The sequence below is a fragment of the Typopeltis vanoorti genome, chromosome 6, assembly GCF_054136105.1.
Source record: "Typopeltis vanoorti isolate ZY-2024b chromosome 6, IOZ_Tvanoo_1.0, whole genome shotgun sequence".
Taxonomy (NCBI): Eukaryota; Metazoa; Arthropoda; class Arachnida; order Uropygi; family Thelyphonidae; genus Typopeltis; species Typopeltis vanoorti.
Genome location: NC_143554.1, coordinates 46,412,006 through 46,430,479, shown reverse-complemented (window position 1 = coordinate 46,430,479; position 18,474 = coordinate 46,412,006). Strand labels below are relative to the sequence as shown.

The 18,474-nt window shown below is 35.3% G+C and overlaps 1 protein-coding gene across 1 annotated transcript in view; it reads right to left on the bottom strand.

Annotated features, from left to right (window-relative positions):
* Positions 1-377: 377 nt before the first annotated feature.
* The window catches only part of ATPsynbeta (ATP synthase, beta subunit), a 101,206-nt gene continuing 83,109 nt past the window's right edge, over positions 378-18,474 (bottom strand). Inside the window, exons 8-9 of the mRNA XM_090394806.1 lie at positions 10,446-10,647; positions 378-640 (exon numbers count right to left, since the gene is read on the bottom strand). Coding sequence (XP_090250932.1) covers positions 546-640; positions 10,446-10,647 — 297 coding nt within the window. The 3' untranslated portion in view covers positions 378-545. The remainder of the gene's footprint in view (positions 641-10,445; positions 10,648-18,474) is intronic.

The following is an 18,474-nucleotide window of genomic DNA, read 5'->3' as shown; positions in this document are numbered from 1 at the left end:
GTTAAAAATCGCCTTCGTTTTTTGCCAGGAAAGCGCATTAAAAATCATAAGTGGAGTCAAGTGGGATGGAAAGACTTCCCCAAGATCACCAAAAGTCAGAAATAACTGGATGGCACACAAGATAGGGCCATCCAGTTGGATGGCCCTATCTTGCTGATGAGGCAATGACATTTTTTCCCAGCATCACATAAGCATGGCAATAGTCATGCTGGACAATGAAAATCATCCACCATTTAGTTTATTAAGAACGTTTTACAAATGACATTTGAAAGTGGTGTATGAAGTGGTAGCCCACTTGTGACAAATGACTGTTACTAAGCAAGAATTTCACAAAGAACACACAAAGAGTGCATTATGAATATATAAGTGAACCCAAACATGTTTCAATTTATTTATTAACAATTTAATTTTTACACCAACTTCTTCACAGATAGCTACGCTCACCAATTCTAGTCCGAGTTCGATGTTGCACAAACTGTATAATGCTAGCTTTCCTAATGTTTACTCTGAGTTTATAAAACTGACACCTGGCTAATAAAAAGTGACTATGATTCCTCAGCTAATTTTTCTGCCTTGGAAACCACCTCTTCAACAGGTCCCACCATGTAGAAAGCTACTTCTGGCAAATGGTCCAACTCACCTAATTTTTATGGGAAAAAAAATAATTAAATACCAACAATTAATGAAGTATATTCTTTAGAAGTACTAATATAGTTTGAACAAATATCCATGGGTTGATATTTAATCTATATTCAAAGTGCATATAGATAAAACAGGGGAAAAATCATTTGCATCTGGGGGGGGGGGGGAAGAAGACAGTAGCAGGTTTGTTATGAGCATCCATGGTTGTAGAAAATGGAGTTACACAATTTCATATCTAAAACACAGTTTTTTCTAGTTAAACATCATCTAATAACTAAGATGCAAGCTTGAGTTGGTTGTCAGTACTACTTTTAAGGACTGTGTTGCAAACTGACAGAAATCTTATCTCTCACTGCTGACACCAAACTGTCAAGTTCCAAGATGGTCCAAATTCATCACATACAAAAGAATCAATTAGAATGTGGTGCCTACTGTAAAAATTGTCCAATTAAGGTAAACGTGGTTATAAGAAGTGAATTTATATTAGGCAATATACCCAATATACTAAGAGACAGTTTCTTAGTAAATTTTTCAGAAATCGTAATATTATATAATTTTAAACACATTTAACAATTAAATTGGCAAATATACTATCTGAAGTGTTTTAAATGCAATTCTGTATATAGTTTAAAGCTGCAGCTGATAAATCAACTTGTTCCCATATTCCTCTTTTGGGTTAGAAGTTAAGCAAATTTAGCACAATTTCAAACTGTCACTGTAGGTTCCCCACAACTCTGCAAATGCAAAAGGTGTGAATGTACATACACAATACACCCAGTATACTGCCTTTCTTTTTACCTAGACCTTTTTGATAAAATTATTACACATACTAAACATATGTATGTATGTATGGTTCAAGTAAAAAAAAAAAAAAAAAAAAGTACATAAAAATAAAGTCAATAATATTATAGTGTCTTTATAATAGACATGACACTATTAGGAAAATTTCCACAAGAAATTGTAAACAATCATCAGTACACAGCAATAAACAAACTTAGCTAATGTGCAAAGGACAGCATGGCTTGCTGCAGGTATATAAAAGTAAGAAGACAATTAGTAAATTAATAATACAATAAATTTAAAAATTAAATTATAACATTTCCATGAAACTACAAACAATTAACAGATTATTCAAAGTGAATATAAGAAAGCAAATGTAAAAAAGAATGACAATCAACTTCTGTGTGTGTGTGTGTGTGAGAGAGAGAGAGAGAGAGTGCACGTACAATTTAGCCCAATTAAAGTTGAAGTGTTTAAAGGTGTATTTTATAAGACAAAGCTGAGAAGGGTTGTTCTCATCACTTTGTTCTTTTAGTGTCCTCTGATGTTTTGCTGCAATTTCCTTCTCAAAATCTTCGTTTTCATTATAGTATTGAAGACTACCATCAATGGATGCAAATTCCTCATAGTTTCTGATGTGGTTCAATGTCCAATGAGATTTTTCACTATCAAACCATATTTAGCATTTCCATGACTGAATGCTTAAAACCACAGTGAGATAAGGTTTTGCATGGCCTTATTGCATATTCCTTGCCAAATATCAGCTATAGACTGGATTGCTTGCAAAAGATTAACTTTTGCACTGACCTCCTTAGCAACTATCAAGAACCAGTAAAAGCTTTGGTTTGCATTATAATTCAATATCACAAATCATGTAAGTCAATTCTTAAAATTTAGATGTTATCCAAGCATTTTTTTTTTTTTTTTTTAATTTGCATGGTCAACTCTCCATTGTAATCTCTTTAAAGCATAAACTACAGGCTGGTCCATCTTCCAATAACAGCTTTCATTTGCCAGTTCCTGACATACTTGAACACCTTAACACTGCAGAATCCAACTGCTTTCTTTGATCCAAACATTGTATCACGTTTATAATACAGAGAACCATTCGATGTAGCGTGATATAATAGCTCTATTTCATCAACACTGCAGACATCAGAACAATTTTGAAGCAAGATTGCATAATTTTCCTAACACTCCACGTGGCAAAATTACTGGCTGGCTCAATTAAATGACATTCTGTCCCATATAAATAAGGCAAATTTTATTCTCATTTTGTTTTCAATCTACCAGATTTGTCCCATAAAATGGTTGCCCCAATTAACCAGTGGACCAATCAAACAGAATTTGCTGTGTGTGTGTTTGTGCATGTACACACACACACACACCTAAATAATTGTCTGGACACCACTGTTATTTGAAGTTACGAAACATTCCAGGTTTGTTAACAACATAAAAACTGGTGTACACATAGCAGGAAGCAGTATTTCATTGGAACAATACAGGTGGTACGGCAACACTTATGTGAATTCAGTGACTGCGAGAGAGAGGTGTCATCCTGGGCTGTCACATTGGTTGCATATCCATATGTGCCACTGCCTCTCAACTGGAACAACCAAAATCAACAGTTGGCAATGTTGATCAACAAATGGAGACATTGTGGCATCACTAGTGCAGTGACAGAAAATGACTGATAGAGACAGGAAGGTGTTAAAACAGGTGACATGCAAAAACTAGCTGCAATCAGCACAGACGATCCGTGATGAGTTCCAGAGCACCAGTAACACCATGGTGAGCACTAATACTGTACAAGAAAAAACTCCATTTACTGGGTTTACATGGAAGAACCATGGCACACGAGCCAAACATCACAAGAACAAACAAGGCAGCTTGTCTAACCTGGTGCCAAGAGCATGTGAACTAGACAACTGACCAGTGGAAAATGGCGCAGTGAAGTGATGAATCAAGGTTCACCTGTTTCCGGTCTGATGGTAGGGTGTGGAGGCAGCCTGGTGAATGCTTGTTACCACGGTATGTTGTACCTACAACAACATGTGGTGGTGCATTCAGCTGGTTTGGAGTGGGACCACTGGTCCTTATCCATGGTTCCAAGACGTCAGCTCAGTATCTTGATATTCCGGGATAATCACGTGCTGTGGAGTTTTTATGGAAAGGACCTGTGTTACTATCAAGACGACAATGCCAGAAAGCTGCAGCTGTTATGGAATGGCATGAAGAGATGGGTGTGAAACGACTGACCTGGCCTGCACAGAGTCCTGACCTCAGGAGGCTTCCCCCCCCTAATGTCTGCTGTACAATGGTGAAAGCCTCCCTCAAAGGGTGCAAGAGGTGATCAAAGCCAAAAGGTGGACATACCGCTAATAGGATTCACCTCCTAGTATCAACTGTAAATTGCTAACATGTCCAGACAATTAATTATTGGTAGATAGGGTATATACAAGATGGCCATAATTAAATTTCCCCTTTTCAGATCTTTATTTAGCTTGATCTAACAACCAGAATGTCATCAAATTTGGCAGGGAGACTGACATGGGAAGGATTCTGAGAAAAAAAAAAAAAAAGTTTGAAAAGTCACCGATAGGAGAAATATGGCACTGTATAACAAAAAAAAAAACCAAATGAATAACAAAGACCAAACTGAAATGAAAGATTATCTTTATATTTTGCATTTATGATAACACAGCAATAAAACATTTAATATCAATTTAATTTAGCACAGTAATTACTTACTAGAGTGTAAATGTTGTCACAAATCTGTTGCACAACTCGAGGACGAGTTTACCTATGCAATATGACTAAGTTCAATGTAGCATGGTTAGTCTCCCAAAAATTGCATCCATGTACACAGCATTCTCAACAGCAGAACATAACAGTCTGACGGATTGTTTGTCACAGTCCATGATACATTGCACTTTAAGGCTGCCACCACGATAGACATTGACCTTCAGGTAACTCCACAACCAAAAATCACATGGAGTAATAGCAGGGATGTGAGGTGGCCATGAAACTAATCACTCTTTCTCCTGTGAAGTGATGTGTTATAAAAGCTGCTGTGCCAGTTGTGTTCCATTTTGCATAAAAATGGTCTCGTACAGACATGGTCATTGCACAAGTTGCAGAATTATTAAACCGGTCAGCATATTGCAATATTTCCATGCGATAATGGAACAAGTAACTGGTCCTGTCAGAGTTATGTCCTCAAAAAAAAAAAGAATGGCTCTATTTCTTAATCTACTGTAAAGTCACATCACACATTAATTTTCAATGAATGTAATGGGTGTAGAGAGAAAGCTGTTGAAAGTTTTTTTCCACTTGGTTAGACTATAATAAATTTAGTTTAATCCTTTATCCAAGTGTAAGAAAACAAAGTTTGCGCCTGAAGTGTCTTCGAGACTTCTTTCCACTTCTAACCAAGTGGGAAAAAACTTCCAACATCTTTCTCTCTAATCCAGAGTAATTTAATAAGGTGAGACACCTTTTGGCAACTCGTATAGGTAAATATGATTTCTCCATTACTTCCACCTTAGTATCACCACTTCTGGATCTGGCTCCCACTGATGAGACCTCAATAAAGGTCAAAACCAGTCTGGGTAGTGGCCCTTCCCTTAATGCATAGCATTATACATGTCTGCAGGGAGATGTGCTTTGCATTATGGGAGATACTAAGACAAGTGATGAGAGAGCTTGGTTCACCTTTACCACGAGTTGCCTCAGTCCTGAAGACACTTCAGGCGCAAACTTTGTTTGCTTACACTTGGATAAAGGATTAAACTAAATTTATTATAGTCTAACCAAGTGGGGAAAAACTTGCAACAGAAGGTTCTACTAAGGTAGAAGTGGAGGTATTTTTTGAGGTTTTAGAGAAAGCAACTGACACAATGAAAAAGGAAAAGTTGGTCCTTGTTGGGGATCTAAATAAGCAGAGTAGGAAATGATTGTCAGACATACAAAAATATTTTGGGAAAATTTGGAGGAAAGAGCAAAGCTAATAATAATGGCAAATATATATTGGATTTCTACTCAGGACATGGACTGGTTATTACTAACACAATGTATCAACATAAAAATGTGCACAAATCCACATGGAGAGAAGAGGCAAGGAATAAGAAAAGTCTCATTGACTATGTTATTGTTGATAGTGATGTTTTCTCACTGGTGCAGGACAGAGGAATTGAAAGATTGTACAGAGGATTTGAAATTAGAAGTGATCACAATTTAGTCTTGAGCAGAATAAAATTGAATTTCACATTGAAAAGAAGAACATAAGAAAGTTTTAAGACGAATAAAAGTTGAGCAGCTCTCAGATGTGAACTATAGACTCAAATACACAAACATTATTCAAGAAAAAATGAAAGAGTTTGAGAACAGGAACCAAACCTTGGAGATTCAGTGGCAAACCCTGAAGAAAACGCTGATTGATTCAGCCAGAGAGGTATGTGGTGAGGCTGTCTGCAAGGACAACTTGCACACAACCTCAGAAAATCAGAACTCCATGGTGGACACAGGAAGTTAAAGAGGCAGCGAAGGAAAAGAAGAAAGCATATCAAAAGTTATTAGCAAATAAGTCAGCTTATATTCTTAGAGAATAGAGAGACAAATGTCATAAAGCTAAACAAAAGTCATGGGAAGACTTTGGCAAGAACATAGAAAATAAATATCAAGCAGTGGCAAGATATTCTGGATGTTGTTGAAGAAGTTCAGAAATGGATGAAAGAGTGTTGTAAAAGATATTATAGATGATAAAGGTGACATGAAAATTGGAGGTAAAGATATCCTTGAAGTATGGAGTAATTACTTTGAAAAATTGCTAAATGAAACAAACAGTGATAGCACAGTGGTAAAAAACACTCAACAGCCGTGCAATCAGGAATACATATTCATACTTGAAGTAGAAAAGCCTGAAATGTGGAAAGGCAGCTGGAGTAGATGATATTCGACCAGAAATCCTCAAGTATGGAGGTATAAGTCTTACAGCTGCTGCACTGCATAGTTCAGAAGGCCTGGACAGAGGGACGAATTCCAGATAATTGGAGTCGAGCTGTAAAACTCGATGTAGCTTAAAAATATCAAAGTGCTTTACATCGATTTTTATAGAGGTCAAGTCTCATGAGAACTGTTACAAAAAATAACCTTGTTTGTCTCTATGTATTTTATGTTAAAGATTAATGTAAATAACCTATGGGAATTAATTGTATTTACTGTTTTAACTAAAGTTTCTAGAATGTCAAAAAGAAAGGCAATGCTTTGTCATAGGAAGTTTTGTATAATAGCTATGTATAAGAGTACAAGAAAGTTGTTTACGATTAAGTGTGTGAGAAAGTTGTATCAAAGAGATCTGCTAGTTTCAGAAGTTTCCGCTGCCCGACAAGACAAGGAAAAAAGAGTGCACAGTGGAGAAGAAAGAAGGGGGTCGGCCTTAACAAAAAGATCAAGGAGAACTGCCGATTTCTTCAGGGTTTACAACCCTCGGTGCAAGGTCTCCAGAAGCTGAAAATAAAAGGGGATTGAGCCAAACATCGTTTATGGGTATAAAAGCGTGGCTTGTTGAGCTTAATTCCATAGTGCATAATTAACATTTCAATTGTAAACTTGTGTCACCTACCACCCATTATTTTGTTAAAAATGGCAGAGCAACATGATATCCCAGAATTCATGGCTTGGAGAGCCATTGGTAGATTAGAAGTTGGACAAATGCAGCAAGTTGTCGCTGAAATGCGTCTTGATCTCAAAGCATAATTTCCTGAATTTGGAATCACTTTCTGGAGACGGAGATATGTTTGCCGACCAGGTCACTTATCATCAACAACTCCAAGAGATGATCAGTATTTGTCATTACTTGCCAGAAGAAATCGAACATTTAACGCAACACAATTTCGAAGCGAACTTGCTGCAGCAACAGGGAGGCCAATGCTCGAAGACCAATGTCTTGCATTCCACTTACTGCAAATCATAAACGAGCCTGAAGAATTTGGGCACAGGAATACCACAATTGCACAAATGTTATTTGCAGTAATTTATAATTATCCAACAGAAACTAAAATATCCTCTAATTGTTTCGAGCAGTGTAGTTGAAATCATGGGAATATAACAAAGATCTGTATTTAAGTTTTGTAGATCTGGAAAAAGCATGTGACAAGGTGCCAAGAGAGAAGCTATTCAAAACATTAGTTATATGGTGCCAATAGGGCATTATATAAAGCAATACTTAGTCTTTATTTGAGTTGTTAGTCAGCAGTTAGAACTGAAGGAAGTACAGGAAGATGGTTCAATGTTAAATCTGGTGTCAGACAAGGATGTATGCTATCCCCTCTGTTATTCATTATCTATACCAGTGGTCTTCAAACTTTTCGCCATGAGGACCACATTGGGTACTTCAGCACTGTTCAGCAGGCCGTAGTAATAAAAAACTCTAGAACTAGATATATGAGTTGAAAGCAGATAAAAACTGATTACAGAGTATGCGAGATTAAATTATTATATTAATGAAATGAACACTATCAGCAAATTCTCATTTTTATCACAAATTATAATAAAACCATTAATGTGAATGATGTAACTGTGTTTGTGTTTTTAAAATCTTATTAAACTCAGGTTCAAATTTTGAAGTGCTCATTACAAGTAACGATTTCAAATGTTCATCAGATAAATTTGCCCTGTATTTTGACTTGATGTATTTCATTCAGGAAAAAATTTGTTCGCAAAGATACGTTGTTCCAAAAATAGAGATAAATTTGGAAGCAAATTTCTTCAAATTTGGGAACTGCTCAGAGTTCAAAAATTTATAAAAATCGATCCAGTTTCCTTCCTTGTATTTATCTTTAATATGTTCATTTGCCTGAAGTTCGATAATTTTCATTTGAAGTTGACTTGGGACATCAGTAACAACACAGTAAACGGATTTTGAAATGTTAGTTCATTTTTAACCGTGTTTTTACTGACTTTTTTAAGTGTTCTTATTTGGTGCGACATAAATTTTTTTTGTTGATAAAAAAGTTTATTCGGATGTAATAACTTTTTTATTTCGTTTTGAATTCTTTTAAATTTTTTTTCTTCGTTGGTCTATTTTAACCGACATTTTACGGTCTTTCTGACTAAAAATTACGCTTACTTTTTGCTATTCGGGAATATATTTTGAACACAATTTAAATTAATGCATTTGGCATTTGAAATCTATCAACACCCCATGTTTTTTGAAAGTGGTATTAAACCTGATATCAAAATTGGAGATGTTAATGTCAGCTCTTTGCTTTATGCAGATGATGTTATACTTTTAAATAAATCTGATATAAGTCTGCAAGATTCCCTGGCTAAACTGAATAACTGTTGTAATATATTTGATATGAAGGTCAGCAATAACAAGACAAAGACAATGAAAATAGGCAGAAGCATTAAAAATATCAACTGCATTGTGAATGGAGAACCTATAGAACAAGTATAACATTTTAGCTACTTAGGCAAGATTTTTAGTGAAGACTGTAAATTAAATATGGAAATAGTCAACAGAATCAACAAAGCTGATATGGTAGGAAGTCAAATGAATAAATTTATAATGGAATAAGAGAGAAATTAGTTAAAACACTAAGACAGTGATCAAACCAATTTTAACTTATGGATCTGAGAGCTGGGCTAGAAATAATACAATTGACCAAAGACTAGAGACCACAGATATGAGTCCTGAGAAAGGTTAGGGGCATGAACAGATGGCATCAATGGCAATATCATATTAAAAACAAGGATATTAGATAAGAACCTGAAATTATTAGCATCCAGAAATGTGTTAGCAGAGCTAATCTCAAGTGGTATGGTAACTTGGGGGGAAAGATTGGCAAAACAAGTGTTCTCTGCCAGGTTGGCAGGAAAAAGACCCAGAAGAAGACCGAGAATAGGTGGACTGATATGGTAAAAGTGCCTTAGAAGGTAAAAAATATAAGATCTGATAATGTTGGAGTCTCGACAGGTAACAGACTTATTTGGAGGAAAATTGTAGATAGGAAGTTAGTAATGAATGTAAATTTTTCATGTAATAATATATCCTGTACACCCCTTAAGAGTACATGGCAGGAATTTGATGATGTATTTAAAATGCTCTGTACAACTTCTCCCAAATGTAAAGGCAAACATGTACACCAAAACCACACTGACACCTCTCCCATCTGAACGAGTACTTTCTTATCACTGTACAGGAAAAGTGGAAACAGGTTCTGTAGTTTGCTATGCAATGTCTCACAAATAAGTATGTTTAGAAGACTCAATGCTGAGTAGCTTCTTATAGCTTTGATTAAGTCTATCAAAATGCTAAATATCTAAATGTCATTTTATATTTTTGGACAATTCAATGACACCTAAACTCAGACAATACCAAAGATCCATATCCTTCACTTTTTTTTTTCCTCTGATGGAAACTCATCCATGAAAGGTCATATTGACAGATTTAGTCATATAGAATAATTAAGGTTTAAATAAGCCAGAAACCCTGTTCTGGAGACAAGGAAATTTCAAGACACTTCAGGCCTCCAGGTAAGCAGGGTAGTCTTACAATGGATGATTAAAGACATTTAGCATGTAAAGATATTCTCAAAACATCCTTGATGCAGTGGGATTCAAACTGAGAGCCTGTTTAAGAGCAGATAAGCTACTAAAAGTTCAGCAACTAAATATCCCTTCAAAGTAAAAAAGTAATGTTTCTGTCCATAAAGCCAATACTATAAACAACTTGCTTTTCAAGTTACGAAAAGTAAAGTTCCAGAATCTCACTATTCCAGAACATTTTATTTCATTTATTATTCTTTTTCCCAGTTAGAATGTGCCAGATTAGTGATGCTCATAGCACCAATAATGTATCAACAAACGCAGTGAAGCCAAAATTCAGTCTGTTACCTATGTACTTGCCAAACATGTCATGTGAAGGATTGTGAGAATACAGTGTAGTTTTTAAGGTTTTTCAATTTACACCACGTTTTGCAACATAAAAGTAAATAATGAATATTTCAAGTAGACCTTACCATTTAGAATCATTTTAAATCCCTTGATAGTGTCAGCAAGAGGTACAAATTTTCCAGCTTGACCTGTGAATACTTCTGCCACTTGGAAAGGCTGGGAAAGAAAACGCTGTATTTTTCTAGCACGAGATACAGTCAGTTTGTCTTCTTCGGACAACTCATCCATACCAAGGATGGCAATGATATCTTGAAGTGATTTATAATCCTAGAAAAAAAAAAGGTTTTTTTTTTTTTTTTTTTTTTTTTTTAATGATTCATTATACAGGGTTAGCTTAAAAGAAATAAATGCTTTCAAAGTTTTACAGAAAGAAGTGTTTTAAGCTGAAATACTCACATGGCTTGAAGAGTACATGGGTAAGTTACAAGTGTTCTATGTATGACCCTTTTGCAACACAACAAATATCATTACGATAGTCCAGTTCTATCCAAACACTTTTCAGCATGTCCATGTCAACAGTCGCAGCAGCTACTGTGATGCATTGTTTAAGATCATCCACACTTGTAGGGAGGGGAGGAACAAAAACTCTGTCCTTTATGTACCCCCCCCATAAGTAGTAGTCACAGGGTGTTAAATCCAGACTTCTTGGTGGCCAACATGTAAGAGCCATGTTCTGGGCGGTTGAATGTCCAAATCCAACGGCGAGGCAAATTTTCATCCAGTTAATTTCTAACTTCAAGGTGCCAGTGCGGCAGAGCACCATCTTGAACAAATATGAAATTGTCATCGTCTTTTTGTAGTTGAGGCATCAGCCACTCGTGTAACATGTCTAGGTAAGTTATTCCACGCACTGTTTTTTCCTGGAAAAAGAATGGTCCATCTGCCTTTTAATGGGATACAGCTCAAAAAACTGTCACTTTGGGTGAATCCCTCACATGCTCCACTACAGCTCTCCAGTTTTCAGTTCCCCATTTACGAACGTTGTGTTTGTTCACGGTACCACTAATGTGGAAAGTTGATTCGTCACCGAAATTTAGCCGGTCAAAGAAATCATCACTTTCTTCACTCCGCTGCTGCATGTCCATACAGAATGAGTGACGGAGGATTTTGTCGTTTTCATTGAGGTTCTGCAATAATTGCAACTGGTAAGGGAACATTCGTAAATGTTTACGCAAGATATTCCACACAGTCTTTTGTGGAACTTGAAGTTGTAAACTTGCATGTGTTGTTGACTTCTTCAGGCTGCACGTGTAAGTATCACAAACACGAGCCACTGTTTCCTCAGATACAAGTGGAAACAGACAACCAGTTTCCTTAAATTGCTTGCTCCAATCATATATTGACTGCCTTGTGGGTGGTTATTTATCATACCGTGTTCTAAAACGATGCTGTACGACAGTAAAAGAATTTGTTTTTGCAAATTCAATCACACAGAAAGCCTTCTCCACCTGGCTAGCGGCCATACTGCTCGACTTTTGTCAAGAGCACTCATGTGCTGCTGACGCGTCACAAAGACAAACGAAAAGCGGAGGTCGTAAACTTGAGGACTTTTTCTATAAAAAAAGTACCCAATGCTTCCTGATGTAACAAACAAATTTCAATTTATAAAGCGTTTAAACTGTCTATTTCTTTGGCTAACCCTGTATATTCATGTATGCATTTCTGAGCAAATGCAAAGTAAAATGGGAAATCAGATTTGGAGTTTTATTCATTTCCAAAAAAAGCACATAACTTAATTTAAGCATAATTTAAGCTGGCAGTAAAATCTGAAGGATATAATGAAAGCTAGTCTTATGTTAAATCAAGAGTAAGGTAGAGATGAAATTCATAAATTATAGATAATAGAATTATAAATATAGATTTATAATTGATCACTGGCCTGAGTGGCCAAGAGGTTAAGCACATCCACTCACCAACCATCAAGCTCCATGTTTGGACTCTAGAACAGTGTTTCGAAGACAAGGTAAAAAATGAAGGACAAAAAAATTATAAAATTAATAAACAGGAAAAAAATCCTCAGCCCCCCACACAAAAGGTTATTAGTAAACATATAGTACATTTGTAGCATGAGTAAGCTACAGATTTTCCCCCCCCATTATTTATCAATTTTCTATTTTTCTATAATTTTTTTTATTTATTTTTACATGATCTCACAAGCCCTGCTCTGGAGACAAAACATGGAACATTTTCAAGCCACTTCAGGCCTCCATCCCAACAATGAAATTCATTTCCTACCTAAACACAATCACAAACAACCTTGCCCATGGCCGGATTCGACCTGTTGTTTGGAAAGTGGGTATGGTAACCACTCAGCCAATGAGGCCATCATGCACTATAGGTTTACAAACTTTCATTGGTGGGAGTCATATATATAAAAAAGATTACATTAACAAAAGTGGCATTAAACCTGATTTAAACATATTTAAGCTTAATTCTTTATAAAGTTGATGTTATCCTCTCTCCCTCGCTCAAATAAATCTATGAAATTGAGCATCCTTTGATGTGACAAATTTATTATGAAAATCAGCAATAAAAAAAAAAAAAAACTATGAAATTAGGTCACCATCAATTTCCTGATATGTATCCTCAAGGGATGTATATTCAGGTATTATGACAGCACTATATGCAGAACCGGCACTAGTCTTTGCAGCCCGCATGCAATTTCTATCTAAGCGCCCCAGTAACAATCCGGGCATGTGTGGTTCTTTTACGATAATATAGCTTTAAATTATTTGAAATTTCTTAAATAAATTTTGACAGAACAGCCACACATTGGTTCGCTAAATGTAACGAACCAGGGGTGTTGACTAGGCAGGATAATCGTTAAAAACCCGAATATTCAAAAAATTCTCAAAAGTTAAAGCAAATTTTGATAAAGCCACTTCACTTTAATAATTGAATATAATGATACAGGGATAGCCTTCTCACCGACCCGAATCACTAACAAAATTAAAATGAATTTTAATTAAAGTTAAATTTATTTGAACTAAAGTTCAAAAAATTCTGGCATTTTACAAGTTACTAAATTCTTAGTAACTTGTAAAAAATTTTTAATAATTTTTATAAGTGGACCTACCTTTTAGGAAAATAAAAGAAACTCAAGATGAGAAAGTAAGAAAAGAATTCAGAAATAATTAGTACATTTAATAAGTATTCAAAAAAATAACATCTTTACAGAATAACAAAAAATAAATTAAATTATATAAATATACTTGAAATTTTTAAAATTAAAATTTTAGGCTTTTTGATTTCATATTCATAAAATTAGAAATAATGATCTTAACGTCTAATTCCACACATATAATTTTCAATAGCTATTAACACCAAACTAACAAGCCTATTTTGTAACATACTTGTTACAAAATAGGTTTTAATCAATTTCAACTTGGAAAAGGAAAGTTCACCACTCACTAGACTAACAGGTAAGGTTAATAGTATTCTTAAAGCAATTGAAAAATTAGGGAGAGATAAATAATTGGACACAATAAAATTAAGAATATCAAAGGGGTTTGGTTTTGAATATTTAAATTATCCTTCAGAAAAATATCACAGAAAGCACATAACTCGTCATATAGTTCTATTGCATTTACGTCTTTATTGTCGCCGTCCTTCACGAGAATCTCTAAATCATCACAATTTTTTTGTAAATCTTTGTTATTAATTTGTAATAATCTATACAAGAAATTGAAATTATCATAATATGTTTTTAGTTGTTCAAAATGTTCTATTAATGAACACATTGCAACGTCTAGAAGTAACACATTCACTCCAATTTTATCTTCGGGCGATTGTGGCGTTTCATCATGATGCTCGTAGTAAATATATCGTGTCTTCTTTCGTCGTCGAACTTCTTTACCAGTTTTAAATTCTTGTTCTCCATCCACCTCTTCACTCAGTTCTTTTGCCGTTTTTAGAACTCCTTTAAAATTTGTATCTGATTGATACGCTTGTAAGAATATTTTTAAGTTTTCGATAGATTCTAAGGCAAGTGTAATGTTCATATTTTTGTCTCGAAGCATTTTACTCACAGGGTTTATTCTGTTAAGTAAATCATGCCAAGTTATAAGAGAGCAAATAAATTCATAGTCCTTTATTTTAGCACATAATGTTTGTGCATCATGCTGAGTTTCTTCATTAAAATTTTCATTATTTAAAATTTCAAAAAGTACATTGTAAATTTCTGCTAACTGATATTGTAGAGGGCGGATTGCATTAATTTTACTTTCCCATCACATTTCTGATGGCTGTTTCAATGTTAATTTTTTAATGAACTTTAAAAGGATTGCCCGACGTTTCTAAGAGAATGAAAAGAAATTGTATATTTCTTGAATGATTGCAAAGAAACTAGTTGTATCTGAATTCACTTTGGCTGCATCTTTAATGATTAAATTTAGAGTATGAGCAGCGCATGGCACGTAAAAAGCTCAAGGATTTTTGTTCAAAAGCAAATTTTGGAGCCCATATTTTTTCTCTTTCATATTTTCCCCATTGTCATACCCTTGATCTCGCATGTCTTCAATGGGAATGTTCCATTTTTCCAGTTGTTCCATTATTGTTGCACATAAACCACATCCTGTGGAATCTGATATATCTGCAAAACCTAAAAAGTTTTCCCTGATGTTGACAATTCCATTGTCACAGGAAACAAAGCGAATAATAATGGTCGTTTGTTCTGTTTTACTTCCATCAGGTGTGCAGTCTAAAATTATAGAATAATATTTAGATTTTCGAATTGATAATAAAATTGTATCCCTGATTGCATTACTTAAAGTTTCCAATATATCATTTTGACTGTCTCTACTCAAATAGTGTACTCTATTGTTTCGTTGTAGGGCCCTTTCAACATGATTTTCCATAACGGGATCAACCTTCGCAAACAGTTCGACTAATTTTAAAAAATTGCCATTATTCCTTTTATATAATTTATCAGATGATCTGTGAAAACCTAAATTTTGGCTACCAAGGAATTTTATAATTTCAATAAACACTAAAACACTCACCCAATGTTTCTTTTCCATTTCATACATGCTTTAAGTCTGGCAATCAATAGTAGTTTTGTTTTTTAAATTTTTCATGTGAGTTAAACTAGTCTCATGTCTATGCAAAGTTGTACTTACATTTCTCCGATCATGATAACCTTCTACAAGACTACTTGATTCAGTAGGTGCAAAACGTTTGCAACAAAAGCAAAAAACAGAATTTAAAGTTTCGGAATAAATGAGCCGTGTTCTTGGCACGTGCTCCCCGTTTTCCATTTTTCTATTATAATACATGTCGCCAAATTTATGACCATATGTATCTCTGGGATATATTATATTTTTCTTTTGGACAGGCCCCATTTCAATTAAAACAACTCGTAATGAGGAGTCTTTATATGGACTTTTTCAATTGAAGGTGAGATAGCCGATCTCATACTGGTAGCAGGGTTTTTTTTCTCCCGGAAACTCGGGTTTTTCATCCTGCATACAGACAAATCAGCCCTTCAGAACACACGCAATTTACCGATAAAAAATACTAGTTGTGGTGGGCAGTAGATGACGTTTATGTAGATGATTGGTAGTCGAGGTTCAGTGTAGTAGTGGAGATGGTGAGTTGTACAATAGGTGTCTTCCCACGATGAGTCTTCAGACTCCTTGGAGGTGTCACGAATAATAATAATTTTTCATCAATATTTTCCCATTCACCTGGATCTTCTAAATTTACAGACTAACAATGTGTTAGTTTCATGTTCAACTACACCTAAATCTTCTCCTAACTGTTTTTCACTTAAATCCTGCATCTTGTTATCTTGTTCAATAGTTGCAATAGTACTTTCATGCAAACTGGATGTGCACTGTTCTTCAACTCTAATTTCTGATGTATCGAATCTGCATCAGAATATTTTAATATTTTAACAAATTTATTAAGAGCCCCAGTTTGTTTCTTAATACTGCTTCTTTCACATGACGCTTACGTGCACCGGATAACTTTTTTTAAATTTTTGATTCCATTTCTATTTTATACCCACAAGAAATTATTACACAACATGACACAGAGACGAAACAATAGTCCGTACTGCGCTACTGTCAGTAGCCTACTGAGATGCATACCATATGACTGGTTAACTAGCAATAAATTTTTTGTATGAAAATTCGTTTCTGCACATAAAAACCGTTCACTGTTTCACTTTATATAGACTGCAGTAGACACAACATTGTGCAGGCAAGCATTTAGCCTACTCTCACTGCAAAACTGTAAACAGCCGGCTGATCAAAGAGGCAGCAATATACAATTTTTTTTTTAATTTTTTTTCAGTGTATCCGGCCTTATTTATTTTAATATTGATCATTCTAAGAATTTTTTGTTTTTATGATAAAAATTTTGTTTCTTAATAATTAACTTATGAACCGTGCCACGGCAGTGCCCGCATCCGACGGCCCTGACTATATGCTTTACTTTGTATTACTATTAATCTATCAACAATTTTCCTCCAAATTAGTCTATTACTTGTCAGCACTCCAATACTCTCGCATCTAACCTTTCTTTCTTCTAAGGCATTTCTGACTGAATCAATCCACCAGGAGCCCTTGGTCTTCCTCCAGGGTCTTTTTCCTGCATTTTGGCATCAAACACCTGTTTTGCTAATCTTTCCTCTGGCATTCTATTTAAGTGACCATCATCATCATCAAATTCCTGCCATGTACCCTCAAGGGGGTGTACAGGATATGACAGTACTACATGAAAAAATTACATCATTACTAACTTCCTATCTACAATTTTCCTCCAAATCAGTCTGTTACTTGTCAAGACTCCAACATTATCAGATCTTATATTTCTATCATCTAAGGCACTTTGTACCGTATCAATCCACCTATATCTTGGTCTTCCTCTGGGTCGTTTTCCTGCCAACCTGGCAGAGAACACTTGCTTTGCTAATCTTTCCTCTCCCATTCTATTTAAGTGACCATACCATCTGAGATTAGCTCTGCTAACGCATTCCTGGATGCTGACAATGTCAAGTTCTTTCGTAATATCCTCATTTTTAATATGATATTGCCATTGATGCCATCTGTTCACGCCTCTGATCTTTCTCAGGACTCTCATATCTGCGGTCTCTAGTCTTTGGTCAAGTGTTTTACTTCTGACCCAGCTCTCAGATCCATAAGTTAAAATTGGTTTGAACACAGTCTTGTATACAGCTAATTTAGTGTTCCAACTAATTTCCTTCTTATTCCATATGAATTTTTTCAATTGACTTCCCACGATACCAGCTTTGCTGATTCTGTTGTCTATTTCTATATTTAGTTTACCATCTTCAGTAAAATTGTGCCTAAGTAGCTGAAATGTTTTACTTGTTCCACAGGTTCTCCATTCACAACACAGTTGACATTTTCAATGATTCTGCCTATTTTCATTGTCTTTGTCTTTTTATTGCTGACCTTCATACCATATCTAAGTATTGCTTGATATAATGCCCCATTGACACCATATAACTGCAGCGTATTGAATAGCTTCTCTCTTGGCACCCTGTCATATGCCTTTTCCAAATCGACAAAACTTAAATACAGATCTTTGTTATATTCCCATGCTTTCTCGACTATTTGTCGTAAAGTGAAGATCTGATCCTGACAGCCTCTATTGGCCTGAATCCAGCTTGTTCTTCACCAAGCTTTTCTTCCACAATTCTTCTCAACCGTTTCTCAAGTATACTTGCATAGATCTTGCCAGGAACACTCAGTAGGGAAATACCTCTGTAATTCTCACATTCAGTTTTATTTCCCTTTTTATATATGGGTACTATGAGAGCTCTACTCCAATCATCGGGAATTCGTCCCTCTGTCCAGGCTTTCTGAAATCTACAGTGCAGCCACTGTAAGACTCTTATACCACCATACTTCAGCATTTCTGGTCGAATATCATCTACTCCTGCTGCCTTTCCACATTTCAAGCCTTTGATGGCTTTTTCTACTTCAAGTATGGATATGTATTCCTGACTGCATGCCTGGTCAGTGTTTTTTATCACTGTGCTGTCATCACTGCTTGTTTCATTTAGCAGTTTTTCAAAGTAATTACTCCATACTTCAAGGATATCTTTTTCTCCTGTTTTCATTTCAC